Below are 25,283 nucleotides of genomic sequence, written 5' to 3'. Positions count from 1 at the left end.
CTGTGTGTGGGGTGGGCAGTGGAGGATTAGTCCAGGCACGAGGGCGTCTGCAGCCCGGGGCAGGGAGGGTTAATGGCAGAGGCTGGCGGAGGATGATCACCCATCACTGGCTCCTCCCTGCAGCTGGTGAGCTCAGCAGAGCTGCTGCAGCCTCTTTCCCCATCCCCTCCAGCCGCAGAGCCATCCCAGAAGCTAGGCACGCACTGCCCACAGCAAGGACAGGTGAGCATCCCCCTGTGGGCGTGGAGCAGGCTCTAGCCTGGCTGCGCTGCCAGCCACCAGCAGGGAGCCTGCTGCACCTGCTTGCCAGCTGCAGTGGGAACCCCTTGGTCCAGGTGCAGGACTTACACCCCTCTGGGGGCTGGTCCCCCATTTTCCCTCCCCTGCCCAGCACCCTGCTGGAGCTGCAGCAGCCAGTGGGTCTCGCACACACCCAGCCAGGCACAGGTGTAGTAACCCCTCTCCAGCACCAGCCTATTACATCTCTGGGCTTTGCAGCTGATCCCCTCCCTCCCCCACAGCAAGCGCGGAGGCCCCTGTCCCTGCTGGGGGTCCACTCCTATCCCATCCCCTCTCCCCTGAGGGTGCATCCCATCATGGGTTGTCTGCGGTCACTCCAGGCTCAACAGGGAGTGGCCCCGGTTGGAGCCTGGCTCCAGCCCTCCTCCAATTGCCAGCCCCAGCGGCTGTGCCTTTAGGGGTTTGGGGAGGAGTTGGGTAGTGACCCCCTCACTCCGGCGGGAAGGCAGCACCTGGGGACTAGATTGACCTTTCTGGGCAAAGCCCAGGGGGCCAGGCCAGAGCAGGGCTACTCCCTTCCCTCCCTGCTGGAGCGGCCATCCTCCTCTCTCTCTGCTGGGAGGGTTACAGGAACCATTGGAGCAGAGCAGCAGCAGCTCCCTGGCACTGAGACCAGCCCCCGCCCCCACGCAACCGGGCACAGGCTATGGGCTTGTGTAACTGCCTCCTAAAGACCTCACCACCTACAGCCTGCGTGCAAGCCCTTCTAGTATTATTATGGGTATTGTGCAGCACCTAGGAGCCCCAGCTATGCCCCCAGTCCTCCTGGTGCTGGGTGATGTGCAAACAGAACAAAAAGATGGATGCAGTCAGGCCAGAGAAGGGGGGACAGGGACAGGCTGAAGAGGCTGCATGCAGGTTACAAGGTAACACCCCCCCCCGCCCATATCTGAGGAACAGGATGTTTCCTGGTGCCTGTGTGATGAGCTGGGAGTCTCTGCTGGACCCTAGTAGGACTTTCTAGAGCTGCTCCAACCAGGACTCCCCTTCAGGGGCAGGGACTGCAGTGAAGAGCACAGAGCTCTACCTCCGGTTTATTTTTACAGTAGTTGTAGTGAGTGTGGGGGTCTAGGGCTGAGCAAAGATGCCAGGAGCCCCTCGAGCCACCTGCCAATGGGCCCAGGCCTCTCAGGTGTCAAAGGAGGGGTCATGTCCCTAGAGTGCATTCAACCCCGGGCTCTGCCTACTGAGACTGATAGCACAGGACTGCTGGATTGTGAAACGTGGCTTGTGATGAACTGGTCTAAGATCCTCCAACTCGTTTCATGTAGGAGTCACTGATGGGCCACATCAAAATGGGAAGGGGTGGTGCCTCCCCCCAGGGCTGGAACAAAGCCAGTGTCCGCAGAGGGGAAAGGCCCCCACCTCTTCCCCCGCGCAACCAGCCAGTCCCTGCTCTTTGTTCCTGGAGGGTCTCCCTCCCATTCATGGCTGGTGAGTCTGTTGGAGATGCAGTAACCAACAGGCAGGAAGAAAATCCATCAGGCCAGAGCTGATTCAGGCTCCACCTGTGGCTTGCCCCAGCCACGGAATCGCCCTTTCCCTGGATGGCCAGGCAGAGCCCGGTGTGGCACACAGAGTCCAGCAGGGCTGGGCATGGTGCAGAGGGCAGGTCCACGTGACAGGAAATAGCGGTTGTCATGAGAACAAATCCCTCCTTGTGAATTATTGATGACCAGAGAGATGGAGATGGAGGTGGGGAGGGGACAGGAACGGAGGCAGAGGCAGGAAGGGGTAGGACTGCAGAGGCTGCCTGGCTGCCTCTTGCGCTGGTGGGGTGAAGCAGCTTGAAATGCTCTAATTCCCTCTCTCCAAGATCATACATGGGGGGGGGGGATGGTATCAGCAGGGACAGGGCTGCCACTGGGGGTGGGGTGGAGGGAACGAGCAAATCACCATTTGGCTGCTAGGAAGTTACAGCATCACTTTACCCAGTGGTGCTTCCTCCAAACATTTAGCAGAACTATCCTTGTGGCCTAGGGTCAGTGATTGCTGTGCTGCGAAATTCTCCAAGGTCCCTCAGAGATCAGCATACACATGCACACTCCCCATTCGATACAGAGCCCTGACAGCCATGGACATCTGAAGTGGTGGGGGGGGGACCAAAGGAAGTGGAGGGTGAGCTCCTGGGAGATTCGGTGCAATGGCCTCAGCTGAGACTGAAACCAGATGTACCTGGAACGGGGAACCCTCCAGAGAGGCCTCAGGTCAGGAGCAGCTGTTGGCACTGGGGCAGGGCAGGGAATGTGACCTGCCTCCTGCTTTCCTTTGGGGAATGGGACCTGCATGCACTAGCAGCAGTGATGTCTCTGTTCTTTGTGTCTGCTATCTCTGCAGTCCATTTCTCTGATCCCTGCCCATGTTTGGCAGCAAAGCCAAGCGACGCCCCGGATGTAACCCCAGCCTTTTGGCTGCTCTTCTCTTGATGCTGGGGAGCCTTTTGACACAGCCCAGAAGACTTCCTGACAGCGAGGCTGAGCCTTCAAAGGTATCATCTCCTTGACTCTGCGTTGCTGAGACACTGGCTGATGGACCTGGCAGAGGTAACAGTGCTGACAGCCCATGTGATGTGAAACCCCAGAGAACAGCTCCCAGGGCCAGAGAAACTGGGGGCAGACTCTACCCAGCCCAGAAATGCAGGGCAGTTCCCTAAGACTGTATAACTTACAACATTGTCCAAAGCCAAGGAGGAATCAATTCCCAGCCAGACCCATCTCCCTGTCCAGGGACAATGGGGCTCTCAACCCCCCCCCCCACCATAGCAGATGATTCCCTGACTGGATCCATCTCGCTGTCTAGGAATTCTTTTTGTTACTTGCCCTCAACTTCCTCTCTCCTGACTCCATCCCATTTCTCCCAGCCGTGATCCCTTGTAGCAATCTACACTTCCGTCATGCCCTTCTAGTATCTGTGGGCCATGAAGCTGTCGATCTCTTTAGCTGAGCTGCCCAGATCTGCCCCTTAATTCTCTCCCCATAAATTGGTCCCTCTGGTGCATGCCCATTTGGCTGATAACCTGCCCGCTCCAGTGACTGACAAGCTATTTTGCTGTTTGCAGGGAGTTGGAGCTGGATGTTCGGAGTGACGTGCCTGTGGGGGTCTGTGACGAGCTGAGGAATCCAGGCTCTGCTAGCCAGCACCATGCTGTCCCCGAAAAAAGGTCTGCTGTGCAACCTCAACCACATCCACCTGCAGCACATCTCCCTGGGGCTGCACCTCTCCCGTCGACCCGAGCTCCAGGAAGGCCCTGTCACAATGGCTCCGGGAGACCAGACAGGCTGCAGTGACTGCCGGGAGAACTGTGGTGCCCTGGAGCAAGTTGACGCCAACTCCAACAACACCTCCATGCAGTGTCGGTGCTGCAAGTCCCACCCGCAGCAGACCCCGATGCTAGATATCTGGAACCAGCCTCTCCTGGAGGATTTCCCTTCCCTGCATATTGAGGAGGAGGTGGCAGCCTCCCCTTCAGACCCAGCTTCCTCCTCTGTCAGCAGTTGCTCGGATTTCAGCTTGGATGACACGCCAGTCTCTGTTTACTGCAAGGCATTCCCCGGTGAAGAGGCCCTATCTCCTGACAATCAGCCAAACATTGTCCCCCTGAAGGATGCCCATGATGCTCCCTCACTGACTGACAAGGGGGAACCGTCTGATGGGAGAGATGCTAACCTCAACGTCCAGGTACAAGAGCGACCAGATCCGGGGGCCTGGGAGACCCCAGACAGCCTGTGCAGCAGCAGTTTGCTTGACTCCCCGTTTGATGACGCTGACTCTCCCAGCAGGGGTGGGCAGGGGACCATGGCAGAGCCGCACCCCACCAGCGTCTGTGCTGAGTTGGACTCCAACTGCAATGCCCTGTCTGCCCTAAGCATCCAGCCATCTGGTCTGTCTGCGCTAGCACCAGGAAAGCGGGGCCCCAGTCTGAACAGTTCAGTTAAGGCTCCCCCTCCAGTGCCCCCGAGGGCTAAGAGGGGGCTGCAGGTGCTGAACAGGAGCAAAGTGGAAAGGCCTGTCCCAACAGAGGTAGACCAGTGCAGAGATGCCACTCGGAAGACCGTCACCTCATTCCATGAGTTGGCTCAGAAGCGGAAGAGGAACACAGCTGGGCCACCCCCCACACAGGCCAAGAAGGACCAAAGCGACTGGCTAATTGTATTCTCCCCTGACAAGGAGCTGCCGCCCCTCAACGAGCTCACCTGCTGCAGCACCCTGTGCCCGGAGCCACCTGGGCGCCAGCTGCAGTGTGACAAGCAGGCAAAGCCCCCCAGGTGCAGCCAGAGGGAGGTGACCACATTCAGGGAGCTCCGGTACCGCAATGCCATCAACAAGCAGAAGGGCCAGCTGGCCTGGGAGCAGGGGGCGAGAGCAGCATCCCAGAAGCAGCCTGAGCCCCAGGAAGCAGCAATGGGCAGAGACATCTCCAGTGGCAGCAGGCTCCAGGGGGCCGACTGGGGGCCGGCTCCACAGCTGAACGGGTACCTCCTGGCCCTTGCGGAAAGCCATCAGCAGAGGAAGCAGTCTCCGTCTGCGCTGCCGGGTGACACAGAGGAAGGGGAGCGACGCCTGGAGGGCTATGTCCTGAGGAGAAAGATGCCTGGGTCTGGCTGTGATAAGGAGACACTGGGCTGGAGGCTCGGGGGACCTGAGGGGGATCCCTGGGTGTCAGGGAAGGCCCAGAGAGGACACAGAGCCTGCAAGGAGGGTAAGAGCACCAGCTGCTATCAAGGCACTTCCCTCCTCAGCTACAGCGGTATCCCAGGACTACACTGGGGCTGGGGGCATTTCCCCATGTATGGACGCATATGTCCCTGGGGACAGAGCTGCAAAGTCCCCATGGGGTTAATTTAGGGTTTCCTCCTCCTGATCCTGGCACATCCCATCTCCATCACTAATCCCATCTCTCTCTCCACTTGCCGTTCTTCTTGCTGCTCTTCTTGCCCCATTCCTGGTGGGCTGCAGGGCTGGGGAATGTGGAACTGGCTTCGGCTTGGGGTGAGCTGCAGGGTCCTGGTGCACGCAGACAGCATTAGGTGTGCCTGGAATGGGTTTGTAGGGCTGGACTGAGGCACTGGTGTGGGGCTGGAATAGGTTTAGGGGACAGGTAGGCAGAGTGAAGTGGTGGTGAATGCATGTTGCATCTGTGCACTGAGCTGGCCAGTTCTTTGCTATGCCATGCAGATGATTGCTGTGCTGGGAGGAGGAATCCCACCCTCACCCTCCTTGTCCTAGCTGCTCCTCGCATACATTCTCCTCCCTCCCTACTGCATTCTCCTTCCTCCATCGGTGTGCTGCAGCTCACCACGCCCGTGCAAACTCAGGCATAAAGGGATTGGAGCCGGTTTGACTGCAGGAGGAGAGGGATGCACTGAGCCAGGCGGCAGGCAAAACCCAAGGCCATGGATTAAGCAGCTGATCCATCTGCGGCTCCCTGTGTGTTGACTTGGGGAGAAAGCCTGGCCCAGGTTCCCTCAGATGGAGCCTGATGCATGCAGGAGTCCTGCCCCAGCCTAAGAGCTCTGTGATACCCTGAGCCCTGTGGGATCCCTGAGCAGCTTCTGCCCAGGGACCATCGGAGATGCACTTGGTGCCTTGTTGGGCATGAGGCTTTGCTGGGGTCACACACTGCACTGGAGTGAGAGATGAAATGGGCTTTCAGTGGGGTGGGTGTTTCCATCTGGGGGATGAAGGGGGTTTCTCAGGGGCAGGCGATGAGGAATGGCTCAGGGTGGGGGACAGAGCAGTGCAGGGAATGCTGATACCAGAGCTGGGCCCTGCATTAAACTCTGCTTCCAGCCAAGGTCCCCGAGAGCCTTTGAGTTGGCAGACTCCTAGGGCTATTCTCAGTGGCCGGGAATAGCTTCTTTCTCCCCCTGCTCCCTACCTGGAGTGGGTGGTTCCTGGTACTTGGCTGGCTTCTGTGGGTTGGCAGGAGGAGCCCTCGGTTCAGTGGCTGCTGCAGGAGCTCCTGGTTCCAGAGACCCTGAGCAAACCAAGCAGAGGGCATCTCTAGGGAGAGCAGTGGACGTTACTAGTGCATCAGGCTGCTGCATTGTGCCTGAGTGGCCAAGTCCTGGCAGTGGAGGAGCATCTCTGTTGGGGGGACAACCACAGCCTTGACTCCCTGCTCCCTGAGAAGGGTGCCCCAGGACTCTGGGTCTGGGGGAGACCAGGACTGAATTTCCCTTCCTCTGAAGGCTGCTTCCATCTTTCCATCATGCTCAGCTGCTTGGCCCTCAGCACCTCCCTCCTTCTGTCCTGTTCTCTTGGGGAAACCTCCCAGGGGCTGGGGCTGGACTTCCACAGACCCTTTCCCAATGCAGAGATGGGGCACTGCCAGGCTGGGGCCTGCGCAGTGACAGAGGGCACAGGCGTGTCCATGTGTCGTCGTGGTTGTGAAGTTGGTGTGTGTGTGCTGTGACTCCTCTGAGCTAACTGTCTCTCCATCTCTCTCTCCTCACCCTGCCACCCTGTTGCTGCTGCCCCTGGGAATGGCTCACTCTGATTTATTGGGGGGTTGTCCATTTTCTGTTCCATGCTTCCTGGTTTCTTTGATTTCCACCCCCATGTTCTCCATGCCCACATATCTGCCTCTTTCCCCTTCTCCCCACTGTGTTCTCCATGCCCCCATACTCCTCCTTATCCCCCACTGTGTTCTGTGCCCCCCTGGTTTTGGTTGCATTTCTTTGCAATGTTCCCGCCTGCAGTTGGCTCTCCCCTCTCTCGCTGCCCCAGGCCTCAGATGCTGCCGTTCCAGCCTCTGCTCTTCCATTTCTCGGCCGATGGGAAGCCTCTCTACTACAGCTCGGACCCGGTGGCGCCTTCCCTGCCCTTGATCCCCTCCCTTAACTCCAGCTTGGAGAGCATTGAGCTGAAGTCTCCTGCCCTCTTCACCCCGGCCTTCCACCCCACGCTGAAGACCTTGTCCTGTGATGAAGTCTGCCTCCTGGCCAGCAATAAGGGGACAGTCTTGGGCACCCTCTCCCCAGAGGAACTGCTCCCCATCCGCCTGTCCCCCATAGGGGCCTACTCCCCGCCTAACCGGGGAGTGCTGCCTTTCCTGGACAGCCAAGACCTGTCTGTGCTCTTCTCCCCACTCTTCCCGAGAAGCAGAACCTTCCCAACTATGGCCTTCCCCTCCCACCAGGTCCCAGAGCTGCCACTCGGCATGGAGGTGTCCAGAGCCCGCTGCCCCAGGGGAGAGGCATGTGCACACAGTCAGGCTGGAGCATGCTATGGGGCAGTGTCTCCTGAGCGAAAGCAGAGCAAAGGGGCCAAGAATCCAAGACCTCCCAAGCAACGTAAGCCGCCCGTTTCCTTTCCTAGCTTGCAGTCTGAGCACCTGCTCTTCCTCTCTGCGCTGGGACCGGGCACCCAGGAAGCAGCTGTGCATGGTGACGGGAAGTGATGCCAAGGAGATGAGCAGAGGGGATGCCTGGTGGGGATGGGATAATGCAGGAAAGCAGAGCATAGTAGATGGGGGCAGTGTATGGGAGCCAGCTTCCTAAGGGTCCTCACACAGGGTTGTGTTCAGAAGGATTCTGGGGGCTGTGTAGTGATGTAGGCAGGGCTGCTCCTCTGTGCTAGGAACCAAGCACCCAGGGGAAGGCTGCAACAAAGACAGGAAGGATGGCCTATGGTTTGGGGCAGGCACTAGCCTGGGACTCTGGAAACCCAGGTTTAATTTCCCTGTCACCTCACCTGTCTGGGCCTTTGTTCCCATCTAGACCTCGCCTGTCTGGGCCTTCATTCCCATCTTTGTTCCCATCCCATCTAGTGGGGATAACACTGTTACACAGGGCATATGATACCATTAAAGTCTCTGAGGCACTTGCATACCACAGCAGTGAGGGACCGAGAAGTACCACAAGCAGGCCAACTTGTGCTGCACCAGGGGGGCCATTTTGCAGGCTCATTCCAAGGGCTGGGAATGTTTCTGGGGCTCCCTGCCCTTCTCAGCTCTGCTCCTTTGTGCCCCAAGCTGTTTATCTGAGAGTCAAACTCACCTGACAAGCTCTGGGGTACCTAGCTAGCAAAGAGTAACTTGGTCAGATCGTTGCTCCCAGAGTGCGACTAGGCGTGGAGCAGGGGAGCTCTCCTTGGGCACTGCACTGCTAACGCCCCACTCCCCGTCCTGGCTGGCTTGTGTGGTCACCACAGAGCTCAGACACGCTGCACATTCCTTGTGTTACAAGCTCAGAAACCCTGCGTGTATGTGAGTCCAGGTGTGTGTGCATGACAGGGGCTGGGGGCACATGGCCCCCACTCTCCAGGCAACACTGGGGTATCTCAGTGACTAAACAAGGGGGGCTTGGAGCAGCAGGAAGGCGGCTTAGGCTGGGGGATCCTGCTAGATTCTGTGCCAAGGGACCCTGCGTACCTGCCTTTTGGGGTCTGGACAGGGTGCGGTGCTCACTCACTCTCCCCTCCATCTCTCTGTCCGTCTGTCTGTCCCTCAGCCCCATCCCCTCTCTCCTGCTGTCCTTTGCCCTGTCACTCTTCCAGACCTGCCTGGTGGAGCCCAGGGCCATGTGCCCTGTGGCTGTGACCCTGCCGAACCCCCAGCACTGGGGCAGGAGCAGGTGCCCCGTGGCTGTGTCCCCTGGGGTAGGGGCAGGTGCCCCATGATCGTGCCCCATTCGAACCCCCAGCACTGGGGCAGGGGAGGGTGCCCCTTGGCTGTGCCCACTCCGAACCCCCAGCACTGGGGCAGGGGTGGGTGCCCCATGGCTGTGCCCCCTCCAAACCCACAGCACTGGGGTAGGGATGAGTGCCCCATGGCTGTGTCCCCTGGGGCAGGGGCAGGTGCCCCATGGTCGTGCCCCCTCAAAACCCCCAGCACTGGGGCAAGGGCAGGTGACCCATGGTAGTGCCCCCTCCAAACCCCCCCCACTGGGGCAGGTGCCCCTTGGCTGTGCCCACTCCGAACCCACAGCAGTGGGGCAGGGATGGGTGTCCCATGGCTGTGTCCCCTGGGGGAGGGGCAGGTGCCCAATGGCTGTGCTCCCTCCAAACCCGCAGCACTGGGGCAGGGGCAGGTGCCCCATTGCTGTGCCCCCTCCGAACCCCCAACACTGGGGCAAGGGCAGGTGCCCCGTAGCTGTTCCCCCTCTGAACCCACAGCTCTGGGGCAGGGATGGGTGTCCCATGGCTGTGTCCCCTGGAGGAGGGGCAGGTGCCCAATGGCTGTGCCCCCTCCAAACCCGCAGCACTGGGGCAGGGGCAGGTGCCCCATTGCTGTGCCCCCTCCGAACCCCCAACACTGGAGCAAGGGCAGGTGCCCCGTGGCTGTTCCCCCTCTGAACCCACAGCACTGGGGCAGGGATGGGTGTCCCATGGCTGTGTCCCCTGGGGGAGGGGCAGGTGCCCCCTGGCTGTGCCCCCTCCAAACCCGCAGCACTGGGGCAGGGGCAGGTGCCCCATTGCTGTGCCCCCTCCGAACCCCCAACACTGGGGCAAGGGCAGGTGCCCCGTGGCTGTTCCCCCTTTGAACCCACAGCACTGGGGCCCTGCTGCCTCCCCATTGGAGAGCCCCAGTCAGCTGGGCTCTGGCATCCCGCCCCCATAGTGGCCTCCCGGCAGCTGCTGTCACACTGTCCCTGCCCAGGCTGGTGGGCGCCTGTAGGTGAGTCCCAGACCGGCCGGGAACCTCTCCCCTCGGCTGCCCCCGCCCTGGCCCCTGCCTTCCAGCCTCCTCCGCCCCCAGCCGCTGCTGAGGCTGGGCAGTGACTTCCTGGTGCCTGGGGCCTGGCAGGCAGGGAGCAGCCTCTGTCCCAGGTGCCTGCCAGCTCAGTGCCCCAAACCGCAGCCCTGGGGCAGGCTCCCTACAGCTGTTCCCCCCCCAAACCCTCAGCCTGGGGCAGGTTCCCTCTGGTGTGTCCCCTCCAAACTCCCAGCACCAGGGCAGGGCCCCATGACTGAGACCCCCAAGCTTCCTGCGCTGGGGCAGAGATGGATACCCACTCTGGGTCACCACAACACTAGAGCAGGGTGTGGGCTCAGTGAGGAGCAGTTCTTTGCCATCCCAGACCCTGTCTCCTCCTAGGTCTCCCTCTGGTCTCTCTTGCCTGGGTTTGTGGGATGCCCTTGCAGGGAGCAGTGACCTCCAGCCCCTGCCCCTCTGGGAGCTGGGCTTGAACTCCCAGCTCCTCTCACACAGGGACAGCTGCTTACCAGGGGTCTGTATCTAGCGACTCACTTGCAGGGCCTGTTACAGGCTCCCAGAGCAGGACTGTATCCCTGGGCAGCTGTCCTGGGCTTCCCACTCCTGGGGGAACATGTTCCAAGCTTGGAGGGAGGCTATGGCCATAGAGAAAGAAATTTGGCAAGCTCCATGTCCACAGCAGCTCAGGGAACCTGGCTGGCAAGGGCCAGCACAAGGGGCCATGCCAGGGCCAGCGCCAGGGGCTGTGCAAGGGCTGGAGTGAGGGGCCATGCCAGGGCCTGACGGGACAAGTTTCCTTTGCCAGGGATGTTTCCAGCTTTGTCTACCTTGGGAAATCTCTTCTGATCAGCTTCCCATCATCTCCAGCTGCCACGCCCTTTGCTCTGGCCCGGGGATTGGGGTCTGGACACTGCACGTCCCCATTCAGGGCTGGGCTCCCTGAGCCGCTGGCTGCTAACCTGGAACATACCGTGCAGACTTCTCCATTGCTCTCCTCCCCAGTCCTGGCCCTGACACCGACCTGGCCTCATTTCCGTACACTCTAGCTAAGGACACCCAGGTCTTCATGAGAAGGGGAAGGTGAGACTGGGGTGAATGAGGGACCGTCCCCCTTCCCAGGGAGAGTCTGGGTGGATGCAGCCCCATTGGCAGGAATGTGCAGCATTGGCTGGCTCATAGAAAGGCTTATGAGGAAGGACCCTGCCAGCCACCAATGACTGTGGCCATTGTGGTGTCTGCTTCCAGGCAGGCATGCTGTGCCAGGTCCCTGTGACGCCTATGCCACAGAGCCCCTGCCGACTGACTGACTAGGTTCTCTTTCTCTCTCTAGTCAGACATTCTCAATCCTTTGCCGGTGTTCCAGGGACAGGCCAGCACTGGATGGCAAATGCAGACAGAGCCTATGACCATCTGAGAGAGCAAAAGAAAGGTAACCCTCGCCCACCCCAAAATCTGTGCAGGGGGTCCTTTCCATGCTCTTGGAATCCAGATGGGTGGGAAAGTCCCATTCTTGAAGGGGGCTGGTTTAATTTCCAAAGCAGCTTTGCAAAGGCACAAGCAGGCCCAGCCCCTTGGGACACCAGAGCCCAGGAGACTGCCACAGACCTGGAGTTTTTCACTGTCTATGCCAGCTGGGACCTCAGGCCACTAGAACTCCCCTCCTACCACAGAGTGATACTTTTGTTAGAGATGCATTGATTTCAAGGCCGGTAGGAGCTATTCACTTAAGAAAGAAGTTGGTAAAGTCCAGGTGGGGAACAGTCAAATGAAACAGAATCCTATTTAAATCTAACACATGAAGGCAAGGAACTGAATATTGACAAAATGTACAAGTGCTTACATACAAAAACTAGAAGTCTAAATACTAAGGTGGGTGAACCAGAGTACCTGGCATTATAGGACAATGTTGATATAACGGGCATCATGAAACCTGGTCGAATGAAGATAATATATGGGACACGGAAATACAGGATATAAAATATGTAGGAGTGAGAAAGTAAGTCACTTTGCTGGGGGAGTGGCACTATATGTTAAAGAAAGCATAAATCTTACATGAAATTAGCTGTACCATGGAATCTCTTTGGTTAGAAATTCCAAGATTGACTAAAGAGAGTATAGCAGTAGAACTATACTACTGACCACCTGACCAGGACAGTGACAGTTCTTGTGAAAAGCTAAGAGAAGTTAGAGAAGCCACAAAAGCAGAAAGTGTAATAACATTAGGTAACTTCGCCTATCCTCATATTAAAAACAACGAGGAGTCCTTGTGGCACCTTAGAGACTAAGAAATTTAAGTGGGCATAAGCTTTTGTAAGCTTATGCCCAAATAAATTTGTTAGTCTCTAAGGTGCCACAAGGACTCCTCGTTGTTTTTGCTGTTATAGATTAACATGGCTACCACTCTGAAACCTATCCTCATATTGACTGAGTAAGTGCTACCTCATGGCATGATGCAGAGAGAACATTTCTAGACACCATAAGTGACTGCTTCTTGGAGCGGCTAGTCCTGGAAGCCACAAGGGCAGAGCCAATTCTTGAGTTAGTCCTAAGTAGACCACTGGATCTGGTCCAAGAGGTAACTATAACTGAAGCACTCGGTAATAGTGACCATAATGTAATTAAATTCCACATTCTTGTAGGGGAGATAATACCAAAGAATACCCCTCACAGTAACATTTAACTTTACAAATGGGAACTACACAAGAATGCTTGTTAGACTGAAATTTAAAAGGGTAAATGCCTGCAAGCATCCAGGGGACTAGTTAAAAACACCAGAAAAAGACAGTAAGACGACCTAAAGAACGCCACCCTGAGTAAACAGCAGAATAATGAAGACTGATGGAGGCAAAAAGGCATCCTTTAAAATTTAGAAGTCAAATCTTAGGGAGGCTAATAGGGTGATGTACAAACTCTGACAGGTTAGTGTAACAGTATCATAGAATCATAGAATCATAGAATATCAGGGTTGGAAGGGACCCCAGAAGGTCATCTAGTCAAACCCCCTGCTCAAAGCAGGACCAAGTCCCAGTTAAATCATCCCAGCCAGGGCTTTGTCAAGCCTGACCTTAAAAACCTCTAAGGAAGGAGATTCTACCACCTCCCTAGGTAACGCATTCCAGTGTTTCACCACCCTCTTAGTGAAAAAGTTTTTCCTAATATCCAATCTAAACCTCTCCCATTGCAACTTGAGACCATTACTCCTCGTTCTGTCATCTGCTACCATTGAGAACAGTCTAGAGCCATCCTCTTTGAAACCCCCTTTCAGGTAGTTGAAAGCAGCTATCAAATCCCCCCTCATTCTTCTCTTCTGCAGACTAAACAATCCCAGCTCCCTCAGCCTCTCCTCATAAGTCATGTGCTCTAGACCCCTAATCATTTTTGTTGCCCTTCGTTGTACTCTTTCCAATTTATCCACATCCTTCCTGTAGTGTGGGGCCCAAAACTGGACACAGTACTCCAGATGAGGCCTCACCAGTGTCGAATAGAGGGGAACGATCACGTCCCTCGATCTGCTCGCTATGCCCCTACTTATACATCCCAAAATGCCATTGGCCTTCTTGGCAACAAGGGCACACTGCTGACTCATATCCAGCTTCTCGTCCACTGTCACCCCCAGGTCCTTTTCCGCAGAACTGCTGCCGAGCCATTCGGTCCCTAGTCTGTAGCGGTGCATTGGATTCTTCCATCCTAAGTGCAGGACCCTGCACTTATCCTTATTGAACCTCATTAGATTTCTTTTGGCCCAATCCTCCAATTTGTCTAGGTCCTTCTGTATCCTATCCCTCCCCTCCAGCGTATCTACCACTCCTCCCAGTTTAGTATCATCCGCAAATTTGCTGAGAGTGCAATCCACACCATCCTCCAGATCATTTATGAAGATATTGAACAAAACGGGCCCCAGGACCGACCCCTGGGGCACTCCACTTGACACCGGCTGCCAACTAGACATGGAGCCATTGATCACTACCCGTTGAGCCCGACAATCTAGCCAGCTTTCTACCCACCTTATAGTGCATTCATCCAGCCCATACTTCCTTAACTTGCTGACAAGAATCAGAAGACAGGCCAAGAAAGAATTTGAGAAGCTACTTGCTAAAGACTCAGAAACTAGCAGTAAGAGTTTTGTTAAGTACAACAGAAGCAGAAAGCTTGCCAAACAGGCAATGGGCCAGTAGATGACCAAGGTATTAAAACTGGTCTCTCACCAAAAGATGTTGGTCCAATAAAAGATATTACTTCACCCACCTTGTCCCTCTAAGACATTAAAAGGAAGACCCAGCCATTGCAGAGAAGCTACATGAGTTCTTTGCATTGGTCTTCACATAAGAACAGCCATACTGGGTCATACCAATGGTCCATCTATCTTAGTATCCTGTTCTCCAACAATGACCAAAGACAGACCTTTCAGAGGGAATGAACAGTGCAGGACAATTATTGAGTGATCCATCCCCTGTTGTCCAGTCCTAGCTTCTGACAGTCAGAGGTTTAAGGACACCCAGAGCATGGGGTTGTGCCCTGGACCATCTTGGCTAATAGCCATTGATGGACCTATCATCAAGGAATTTATCTAATTCCATTTCAACCCAGTTATACTTTTGGCCTTCACAACATCCCCTGGTAATGAGTTCCACAGGTTGACTGTGTGTTGTGTGAAGTACTTCCTTTTGTGTGTGTTTTAAACCTGCTGCCTATTAATTTCATAGGGTGACCCTAGTTCTTGTGTTATACAAAAGGGTAAATAACACTGTTCACTTTCCCCACCCCAGCCATGATTTCAAAGACCTCTCTCCTGTCCCCCCTGAGTCGTCTCTTTTCCAAGCTGAACAGTCCCAGGCTTTTAAATTTCTCCTCATACAGAAGCTGTTCCAGACCCCTGGTCATTTTGGTTGCCCTTCTCTGCACCTTTTCCAATTCTAATAGATCCTTTTTGAGATGGGGGAATCAGAACTTCAGGCACCATTTGAAGTGCGGGTGTATCGTAGATTTATATAGTGCCATTAGGACATTTTCTGTCTTATTATCTATCCCTTTCCTAATCATTCCAAACATTCTCTTTGCTTTTTTGACTGCTGCCGCAATTGAATAGATGTTTTCAGAGAACTATACACAATGACTCCAAGATCTTTTTCTTGAGAGGTGACAGCTAATTTAGACCCCATCTTTTTGAATGTATAGGTGGGATTATTTTTTCCAGTGTGCATTATTTTGCACTTATTAATGTTACATTTCATCTGCCATTTTGTTCCCCAGTCTCCCAGTTTTGTGAGAGCCCTTTGGAACTCTTTACAGGCAGCTTTGGACTTAACTATCTTGAGTAATTTAGTATTGCCTGCAAACATTGCCACTTCACTGTTTACCCCCTTTTCCAGATAATTAATGAACATGTTGAAGAGCACATGTCCCAGTACAGATCCTTGGGGGACCCCGCTATTTACCACTTTCCATTGTGAAAACTGACTTTTATTCCCTACCCTTTTTGTTTCCTATCTTTCAACCAGTAACTGATCCATGAGAGGACCTTCCCTCTTATCCTTTGACTGCCTACTTTGCTTAAGAGCGTTTGGTATGGGGCCTTGTCAAAGGCTTTCTGAAAGTCCAAGTACACTGTGTTGGCTGGATCACCCTTGTTCATCTGCTTGTTGGTACTATCAAAGAATTCTAATTGATTAGTGAGGTGATTCCCCTTAAAAAAAAAGTGTTGACTCTTCCACAACCTATTATGTTCATCTTTGTGTCTGATAATTCTGCTCTCTGTTATAGTTTCGATCAATTTGCCTGGTACTGAAGTGCCAGGATCATCTCTGGAACCTTTTAAAAAAAATCGGCTTTATATTAGCTACCCTCCAGCCATCTGGTACAGAGGCTGATGTAAGTGATAGGTTACATACCACGGTTAGGAGTTCTGCAGTTTCATATTTGAGTTCCTTCAGAATCTTAGGTGAATACCGTCTGGTCCTCATGACTTATTACTGTTTAGTTTATCAGTTTGTTCCAAAACCTCCTCTATTGACACCTCAATCTGGGACAGTTCCTCAGTTTTATCACCTAAAAAGAATGGCTGAGATGTGGGAATCTTCTTCACATCCTCTGCGGTGATGACCGATGTAGAGAATTAATTTAGTTTCTCTGCAACGGCTCTGTCTTCCTTGAGTGCGCATTTAACACCTTGATCATCCAGTGGCCCACTGACTGTTTGGCAGTCTTCCTGCTTCTGATGTACTTAAAAAAACGTTTGCTCTTAGTTTCTGTATCTTGTGCTAGTTTTTCTTCCAATTCTTGTTTGGCTTTCCTAATTATACTTTGACGCTTGACTTGCTGGAGTTTATGCTGCTTTCTATTTTCCTCATTAGGATTTGACTTCTGGTTTTTAAAGGATCCCTTTATGTCTCTAACTGCTTCTTTTACTCTGCTGTTTAGCTATGGTAGCATTTTTTTGGTCCTGTTATTGTGTTTTTTGTTTGTTTGTTTGGATATACATTTAGTTTAAGCCTCTTTGGTGATTTTTAAAGAGTTTCCATGCAGCTTGCAGGCATTTCACCCTTGTGACTATTCCTTTTCATTTCTGTTTAAATGCTAAATGTTATTGTGATTTTCTTTGGTATTTCCCTCCACTTCCACAACAGGGATGTTAAATTTAATTACATTGTGGTCACCATTACTGAGCAGCTCACCTATATTCACCTCTTGGACCAGATCTTGTGCTCCACTTAGGCTTAAATCAAGAATTGCCCCTACCCTTGTAGGTTCAAGGACTAGCTGCTTCAAGAAGCAGTCATTAATGGTGTCCAGAAATTTTATCTCTGTGTCCCGTCCTGAGGTGACAGATACCCAGTTAATATGAGGTCAGTTGAAATCCTCCATTATTATTGGGTTTTCTGTTTTTGTAGCCTCTCTAACCTCCTTGAGCATTTCACAGTCACTATCACCATCCTGGTCAGGTGGTGGATAGTATATTCCTACTGCAATACTCTTATTATTCAAGCAGGGAATTTCTATCTATATTCAATGGTACAGTTTGGCTCATTTAAGATTGTTACTATATTTGATTCTATGCTTTCTTTCACATACAGCGTCACTCCCCCACCAGCACAACCAATTCCGTCGTTCCTATCTATTTTGTATCCTGGTAATACCGTATCCCATCGAGTATCATTGTTCCACCAAGTTTCTTTGATGCCAGTTGTATCAATATCCTTATTTATTAATACCAGGCATTCAAGTTCACCCATCTTAGTATTTAGACTTCTTGCATTTATAATAAGTACTTATATTTGTCAATATTTAGGTGTCTGCCTTCATGTGATGTAATTAAATGGGGCTCTTTTTTGTTTGACTTTTTCTCTTTAGTTCCTACCAGTGCTTTATTAACCTCTAGCCTTTCCTCTTTACTAGGATATAGAGTATTGCCTTTCATAAATCCTCCCCTAAGGGATGTCTCTGTCCAAACCGTGTGCTCCTCTGGACCTGTCCGCTTTCCCCCAGCCCTCAGTTTAAAAACTCCTCTACAACCTAAAGGAATTGTTACGAAATGAATAGAAAATAAGACAGAAAATATCATAATGCCACTGTATAAATCCATGGTGTACCCACACTTTGAACACGTGTCCCGCTCTGGTCGCCCCTCTCAAAAAGGATGTAGTGGGCCTAGTAAAGGCTCAGAGAAAGGCAGAAAGATGACCAAGGCTATGGAACCTTCCATAGTAGGAGAGACGAAAAACACAAGAGCTGTCCAGCTTGGAAAAGTGGAGACAAAGGGGGGCTATGACAGCGGTTTGTAAATCACAAATGCCATTTAAAATGGGGCTATAGAACTATTATTTACCCTTTTCCACAACACAAAAACCAGGGGTCACCCAATGAAATTAATAGGCAGCAAGTTTAATACAAAAAAGAGGAAGTACTTTTCACACAATGCACAATTAACCTGTGGAATTCATTGCCAGGGGATGTTGTGATGGCCAAAAGTACAACTGGGTTCAGCAAAGAACTAGATCCGTTCATGGAGGATAGATCCATCAATGGCTATTAGCCAAGATGGCCAGGAATGCAGCCTCATGCCCAGGGCCACCTTAAACCTCTGTCCACTAGAAACCGGGAGGGAAGACGGGGTGGATCACTCCAACTGCCTTGTTCAGTACACTCCCCCTGAAACTCTGGCTTTGGCCACTGTTGGAGACACGATACTGGCCTAGGTGCACCATGTTCTGACCCAATGTGACAGTTCTTATGTTCTTATTCTGCTCCTCCAGCCGATCTCCTGCATGACAGGACAGATAATTCCACCCAGCAATTCCTGCATCCAGCCAGAAATGGGGGCTAGCGAGAGCGTGTCTTTGAGAAACCCCCAATTTTGATCCAAAGGCTCCAGGTGCATCCCAGGGAACCCTCTGCCCCTATGATCTGTTGCCCTGTGCAATCCCCTTGCCCTTACAAATTTGCACCTTATTTGCAGTTTCAGTTTTTCTAGCTCTCCCTTTGGCTGGGAGATTAGAGGTCTGGGGGTTTATGGAGTAACATCCTGCCCTCTTGGTACCTTTTCTGGCTGAGCCATTCTTGTCTGTGAGATGGAGGTGTGGTTGTGGGGAGCTCCTGGAAGCTAGAATCTTTGAGGATCATGCTCCCAGTCTTTTCCAACCGGTGGTGCTGTTGAGCCTGAAAACTTGGAGCCCCAGGTGGGTAGGTTGGTGTGGGAGGCCCTGAATTCTACAAACACCTTTAATCTTCTGTAGCAAACATTTCCATCCTGGGCTTGTTGCCATGGTAACTGCCAGTTTCCATTGCACCTTTATTCTTAGACTCTGAAGAATTGCTAAAGAGATGATGGTTCCCATGGCAATGCCTTGTGTTCCCCAGCAACTCCAGTGCATCTACGCAGACCTCAGCAGTGAGCCTGCCCACCAAGGGCGACAGACTTGGGATTGCAGGGCTGGCGCTAGCGCTCTGCAAATAGCTGTGTGGAAGCTGCAGCTCGGGATGGAGCTGGGGAAGGCACACTGCCAAGGTCTGAGTAGACTTACCCAGAGGCTGAAGCAGCTGGAGCCACCCCAAGGGGCCCAGGTTCTGTGGCTCGAGTCTGTCCCAGCCAACAGTGGATACTGTAGGGAATGGGGTGGGGAGTCTCACAGGGGAGAGGGGCCGAACTTTGTCCCAACCAGCAGGGGCACTGCAGGGAACTGTCCTCGGAGATTTCAGGGGACAGGTGCTATCCCTGCTTCAGCCAGCAGGGGTTGCTGTGGAGAATGGGGGAGGTTCACAGAGGAGAAGGGATGTGCCTTGCCTTAGCCAGCATGGGGCACTGCAGGGAACAGTGCGGCGGAGATTGCAGGGGACAGGCGCTATCCCTGTCCCAGCCAGCAGGAGGTGCTCCAGGGCAGGGGCCAGTGCATGAAGTGATGCCATCCAGCCCTAGCTATACAGGGCTCCCTTGCCATGGCCATGGGTTCAGGTGCAGCTGTGGCAGGGTCGCGTGGTTGGACCTGGTGTGGAGACTCAGCACAGGCCTTCTCTGTCCGTCCCAGCCCTGCTGGTTGCCATCAACACCTCCGTGGAGAAGCTCATTGCTCACTTCAGCACAGCAAGGAGCCTGGTGCAGAAGGTAAAGCTCTGGGCAGGGGTGGGGTCTCTGGCCTGGGCCGTGGGTCTGGTGGCAGAGGCTCAGCTTCTGCCTTGCCTATTAGCTAGGTCATGTCCCCTCTCTGCTGGCTGGGTGGGTGGGTGGGTGGGGCTATGTGGGCATCGTGAGCTCGTCTGTTCCCTGGCCTGCATCTCATATGCCATGAACGCTGGGAGCTGGAAGGAACATGGGTGGTGTCCCAGGCAGAGGGAACCCACCATCCCTGCCCTGCTGGCTCGGGGGGAGGAGTGGAAGGGACACGACTGCTGTCTCCCCACCACTCCAAACAATCATCCACACTTCTCTGTGCCCAGACGCAGCTGGGTGACAGCCGGCTAAGCCCAGATGTGAGCTACCTGCTGCTGAACACCCTGTGCCCGGCGCTCTATGCCCTGGTGGCAGATGGGTTGAAGCCCTTCCAGAAGGACATCATCACGGGCCAGAGGAGGAGCTCGCCCTGGAGCGTGGTGGAGGCCTCGGTCAAGCTGGGTAGGTTGGGAGGATGTTGCTGGAGGGGGCTTAGTCTGGCCCCAGGAGATACCATCTGTTCCCCTTGCTGAATAGCGTGATAAAGCCCAGGGCCCCAGGGAGCACGTGGGAAGAGCCAGCCAGGTGCCTCCAGCTCCAACACACCAATATATTGGGAGATGCAGGTGACTGGGGCTGTGTCCGCAAGGCCTCTCATTGGCCTAATGCTGCCATGCCTGGGTTGCTGCCCTCCATGCTGGGTGCTCTTTGAGCAGGGCCCCCCACTTCACACCAGGCTTCCAGGAGGGAGAGGAGCCAAGCTCACAGGGGACGGCTGCTGAGTAACTCTGTGCCATGTATTCTACAGGCCCCGGCACTCGGCCCCTGCACTCGCTGTACTGGCAGGTGTCCCAGTTGGCTCCCCTCCGCAGCAGCAGGCAGAGGTTCCACGCCTTCATACTCGGCCTTCTGAAGTAAGTACCAGGCTTTGGCACTGCTTTGACCCCCCCCGCCCCGCTCGAGAGCTGGGAGAGCTGCTGGGCTCCCTGGGAAAGGGGGCAGTTCTGGTGTCTCGGAGCCCTTCTCTGTGCTTCAGCCTGCGGCTGCTGGACTTACTCTCACGTGGGCGTGCACTCTCTCGTGCTTGCTCTCACCCTCGTGCTCACAGGTGCTTCCGTGTGTGGGTGTGTGCACTCTCTCAGGGTTTGCCATTCTCTTACTCGCTCACATTCATGCCCATGGCCTCACTCATGTTTACAGGCCTACGTTTGTTCTCAGCTGAACACTGGGACTGTTATTCAGGGTGAGATGGGAAGCCCCGACCCAGGGGAGGGGAGCTGGGGTGCAGGCAGATAGGGAAAGGAGCTGATGCCGGCGCCTGCCGTGTGAGGCACCCAGGTTCAGTCTCAGGCCTGGTTCAGGGCACCATGGCGCCAGAAGCTTCGCTCTGGTATGACACCGGCACAAGTCAGGCAGTTTAGTGCTGTTGGCACGGCCCAGTCTGGGGCTGTCGTTCTGAACAGTTGTAACTTGGACCCTTTCTGTCTCATTCAGCATAAAGCAATTGGAGCTGTGGCTCTCCCACCTGCAGAAGAGCTCAGGTAGGGAGCAGTGGGCTCTCTGAGCTCTGGTGCTGTGAGCCCCCCTAGGGAAGTGCCCATCTGGGGCTCCTTTAATGTGACACAGGAGTCCTTTCCCAGCACTGTGCCCCAGCTGCGGAGGGAGGAGGATCCCGGGCAGGCTAGTTGCTGAAGTACAGATGAAAACTCCCCCCCCTGCACAGGCTGCTAGTGACAGACCCAGGAGAGCCAGGCTGGTGTCCCCGGGTGGAGGGGTGGGAGGTGGGGGGCTCGGTGGGGTGGTTCTGTGAGGTCGGGGGACTCTGGAGAGTAGTTCTGTGTGGGGGAGCTTGGTGGGGTGGGGTGGCTCTGGAGAGTGGTTCTGTGGGGAGCTCTGTGAGATGGGAGGCTTGTTGGGATGAGGGGGCTCTGTGGGGTGGTTCTGTGAGGTGGAGGGGCTCTATGGATGGGGGGTGCCATCTCACCCCGCCTGTGTCTCTTAGGTGTCATCTCTGTCCTCTACCTGCCCACGGCCTTCTTCTCCCTGAGCCAAGGCCCCTTCCCGCACTTGGCCCGTGAGCTGCTGCTCCTCGTCCAGCCCCTCTCTGTGCTGACCTTTCACCTCGACCTGCTCTTCGAGCACCACCATGTGCCCATGGATGTGCGGCCCCTGCCCCACAGGCCAGACTCCCCCCCCAGCCACCCCCTTGGCCCTGCCCTGGTGGCTGCTGCCGCACAGGGCCGGGACCCTAGTGACCAGGCTGAGGGGGCCGAAGGCCGAGATGGTGCTAGCCCAGAGCACAAGCTGCCCCCTGAAGGCCCCGTGAGGGCAGCCCTGGTGGGCTCGGAGGAAAGCACTAGATCCCAGTACAGCACAGCAGCTGTCAAATCGCCCACCAGCCTCCCGGCGGGCATCTCCCTGAAGCAGACATTTCAGCAGGTGCTGCAGTGGGGGGAGCAGCTCACCCAGACGCTTCTGGGACCTGAGAGTCCTGCCAAGCCTGAGAAACACCAGCAGCTGGTCCCGCAGGACACAGGAGAGAGGCAGGGCAGCTGGTGGGGGCAGCTGAGCCAGGCCTCCAGAGTCTACACCACGGCCACGAAGGAAAGATTCCCCATCATCCGCTGGACGAAGCTGCGGGTGGCTGCAGGGGACACCAGCTGCAGCCTAGCTGCTCCGCCCCATGGATCCAGCCAAGCTTCTGCAAATGAGTTCAGTGCTCGGGGAGGGGAGGGGGCCAGTGGCACAAACCTGCAGCCCCTCAAGCCCAGCGCTGGGGAAGGAGGTGCTGAGGCTCCGGATCCAACGCCCTCCAGCGAGGCAGGGAGCTTGGAGGCTCCTCATGCTGAAGAGCTGCCACTGCAGGCCAGGGCCAAGGGATGCGCAGGCCCCAGGGAGACTGAGCCACCAGAGCCCTCTGCCTGCAAGAGATGCCTGCCTCCATCCGAGGAGCCGGGCCCTGATGTGAGCCAGGCGGCCACACCCAGCCTGAACATGGTCGGCTCCCCCATCCACCCTAACTGGCTGGGCCGACTCTTCGGGGCCAGATGTTCACCTGCCAGAGGCTTCCCTGCTGACCCTGACACCAGTGCAGCCAAGTCCAGGTCAGTGCCTGGTGGGGTGGGGCAGGGTGAGCCATTGCAGGGCTTCCCCTTTCTTCGGGGCAGTGGCATGGCCCATGCCCTGCATCTGTGGTTTGGCTTCTAGGCTGTATCCAGCAAACAGCCTGCAGTGTGGGGCATTAGCCGTTTCTCAGTTACAGGCCCTTGGGTGCTATTGCTTCTACTGGCACCAGCCCCTAGAGGAGGGGCTGTGGGCTGCTCCGTGCGGTGCCCAGTGGAGGAGCAGGTTCTGGTCCATTTCCTTGATAGACATTCAGGCCTCTTGTTCAGGCTTTGGCATCATTTGCCCGATTCCAAACCCACCCGGGATGTTGCTGCAGGAGAAGAAACGCCCAATATTGTTGGGACAGTAACACCTCTCCCCCGACGCTTGCCCCCAGCGTTGCCCATGGGGCCAGGACAGTTTATACAGGACCTGGCAGGGATGTTACGGTAGGGTTCCAGATTTCGGACACTGTCTTTGAAAATGTGATTCTTTCTTGCAATGTTTTAGTTGGGGGGGCCACACTTGGGAATCTGGGGATCTTGCCCTCCCCCCCCCTTTGCTCTTGTTATGAGATCTGTGAGCCTTTTACGGTCTCTGTCCCATTGCGGTGTTTCTCAGACTGGCTGGTGACTCCTTCTGCTCTCTGGCAGGAGACCTTCCAGCTGGCTGCCTCCCAGTGTGAACGTTCGTGCCCTGGTTTTGAAGGGGGGGCCCTTTGAGAAGGCCTGGCCTCAGGAACACCAAAAGAAGAAAGCGTCTGATGCGCTCCACCTGCACAGGTGCCTGGAGGTGGAGGGTCGGGTGGATTCCAGTGTTTGGGGTTGGGTGGGTTGAAGAATTTGATGGATTTCTGAGTTCCCAAAAGTGCTGGGTTGGTGCCAGGTCCCGTGTTCTTCCACACCGTCCTTCAAGTCCGCAGCCCCTGCTAGCCCAGCCCTGGCCTGCTTCCTCATGCACAGCCCTGTCAATGTCTCTCAATTCCAACCTGCAGTCCTCTTCTATTACAAGTCTCTGAATTGCACAGTGGGTTTGTGAGGGGGATTCTTGACTGAATTTGTCTAATTGACCTTGGGAGACATCTGGACTGAGGTCCCTGGCGTTTTCTCTCTGGGACTCCTGGTTTCAGCTGAGGCTCCGGGTACGACAGGACGTCTGTTGTCTCAGGTCACTCCACAATGTCTGGTCATGGGCCAGGACCTGCCACCCCAGTCTTGTTGGAGCCTTGTTCCTGGCTTGTAGACTGCAGGTCGCTCACCCTTTGTGTAACCCGCCTCGTAGATTGCCAGCCATGCTTGCTGTGTGGAACCCCATCAGGGTCTGGCATAGGGTTGCCAAGCTTCCAGGATTGGCCTGGAGTCTCCAGGAATTAAAGATTAATCTTTCATTAAAGATGAAATCTCCAGGAATACATCCACCCAAAATTGGCAACCCTCAACTGTGCCCCTGACCCATAGCCTCCCCTCTCCCCCATCCTGCCCCCCCCCTTGTGGGTCTAGCCCCTAACTGAACCCATTTGTTGCGCAGGGCTGTGCGGGCGCTGTGTGATCACACTGGGGTTGGAGACGATCACCTGAGCTTCAGGAGAGGGGACATCCTGCAGCTCCTAGCCACAGTGGATGAGGACTGGATCCGCTGTTGTCATGGAAACAACACTGGCCTAGTTCCTGTTGGCTACACATCCCTGATTTTATGAGGAGGAATCCCGCATGAAGCATCTGCTGGCCCCAGGGCAAGGGCCATGGCCCTGTGATTTCCCTAAGCATCTTTGGGGGGCTAGTTCCAGGCCACGAGAGCGAAGGGTTCCCTGGTGTCATTTCTCTGCACCAAGCCGCAGGCTCTAGCCAAGGGGTGCATCCTCACAGCAGTGCCCAACAGTGCCAGACAGCTCCCTGCCACCCATGCTTAAGTTCTCTGCAGCAGTACACGGTTAACTCACCTCCCACTCTGAGCCCTGCCCCTGTATCCCAATGGTTCTGATCTGTCTTTTGTGTGTTGTCTCAACTGTTGCCTTTTTGTGCCCCTCTGCTCCTGTGCAGTAATCACACTTGAGTATATATCTTCCTGCTGCCTCCCGTCAGCCTGGCATGCCCGAGTACTGCTCCCCCGTCATGCCCTCCAGGGCCAGGCTGGAGCAGGGGCGTGGTTGGGCCCTCAGCTGTGGGGGGCTCAGCCCCAGCACCATGTAAATAGCTGTGACCATAGGAACAAAAAACACTGTCTGGCCAGGAATGTGGGGAAAAATAAAAGGTGCACCGAAACACAGCCACCTGTTGCTGGATCATTGCAAACCCCGGTGCTGCACACAGACCACATGCAGGCTCCAGGAGCACTTGGCACAATTCCCTGCAAGCCAACCTGTGGCCTTGCAACTCAGAGCTCTAGGACCCCAGGGTTCCACTTTTCTGTGCACAAACATGTCTAGGGCTGTGCTTCCATTTCTGGGCAGCAGGTGGCACAAGCACCCTGCAGGCCAGTGTGTTACCCGCACCCACAGAAGGGCCAAATGGGATCCCCACAGACCCTGGGCAGTGGGAAGAGGGTGTGTGGTGGGGGTGGGGGTGCGGGGGTAGGGTGACC

The 25,283-nt window shown here is 55.0% G+C and overlaps 1 protein-coding gene and 1 long non-coding RNA gene across 3 annotated transcripts in view; one reads left to right on the top strand and one right to left on the bottom strand.

Moving 5' to 3' along the window:
- LOC122457418 overlaps positions 1-6,413 on the bottom strand; it is a 28,762-nt gene extending 22,349 nt beyond the window's left edge. The window contains exons 1-2 of the long non-coding RNA XR_006276957.1: positions 6,401-6,413; positions 471-485 (exon numbers count right to left, since the gene is read on the bottom strand). This is a non-coding gene — a long non-coding RNA (uncharacterized LOC122457418). The remainder of the gene's footprint in view (positions 1-470; positions 486-6,400) is intronic.
- Positions 120-24,941, top strand: RUSC1 (RUN and SH3 domain containing 1). 2 transcript variants are annotated; one of them, XM_038383275.2, is made up of 12 exons: positions 126-222; positions 2,638-2,843; positions 3,359-4,999; positions 7,002-7,595; positions 11,289-11,387; positions 19,477-19,553; positions 19,886-20,060; positions 20,407-20,512; positions 21,093-21,139; positions 21,601-22,702; positions 23,357-23,485; positions 24,231-24,941. In XM_038383275.2, the coding sequence occupies exons 3-12, from the start codon at positions 3,442-3,444 to the stop codon at positions 24,397-24,399; spliced, it is 4,056 nt and encodes a 1,351-aa protein (XP_038239203.1). In that variant the 5' UTR covers positions 126-222; positions 2,638-2,843; positions 3,359-3,441; the 3' UTR covers positions 24,400-24,941. The 2 variants fall into 2 exon arrangements, with proteins under 2 accessions (XP_038239199.1, XP_038239203.1); XM_038383271.2 differs by lacking the exon at positions 7,002-7,595 and having other exon boundaries at positions 120-222.
- The last annotated feature ends 342 nt before the right edge of the window (positions 24,942-25,283 follow it).

This window comes from Dermochelys coriacea, chromosome 24 (genome assembly GCF_009764565.3).
Source record: "Dermochelys coriacea isolate rDerCor1 chromosome 24, rDerCor1.pri.v4, whole genome shotgun sequence".
In the NCBI taxonomy this organism is placed as follows: domain Eukaryota; kingdom Metazoa; phylum Chordata; order Testudines; family Dermochelyidae; genus Dermochelys; species Dermochelys coriacea.
This window is presented reverse-complemented; position numbering and strand designations above follow the sequence as displayed.

Excerpts from the sequence above, each read along its gene's own strand:
- RUSC1 (XM_038383275.2), top strand. The coding sequence starts at position 3,442 with ATGCTGTCCCCGAAAAAAGGTCTGCTGTGCAACCTCAACCACATCCAC. Across the intron at positions 20,061-20,406 it reads GGAGGCCTCGGTCAAGCTGG|GCCCCGGCACTCGGCCCCTG; the intron begins GTAGGTTGGGAG and ends TGTATTCTACAG. Across the intron at positions 20,513-21,092 it reads TTCATACTCGGCCTTCTGAA|CATAAAGCAATTGGAGCTGT; the intron begins GTAAGTACCAGG and ends TGTCTCATTCAG.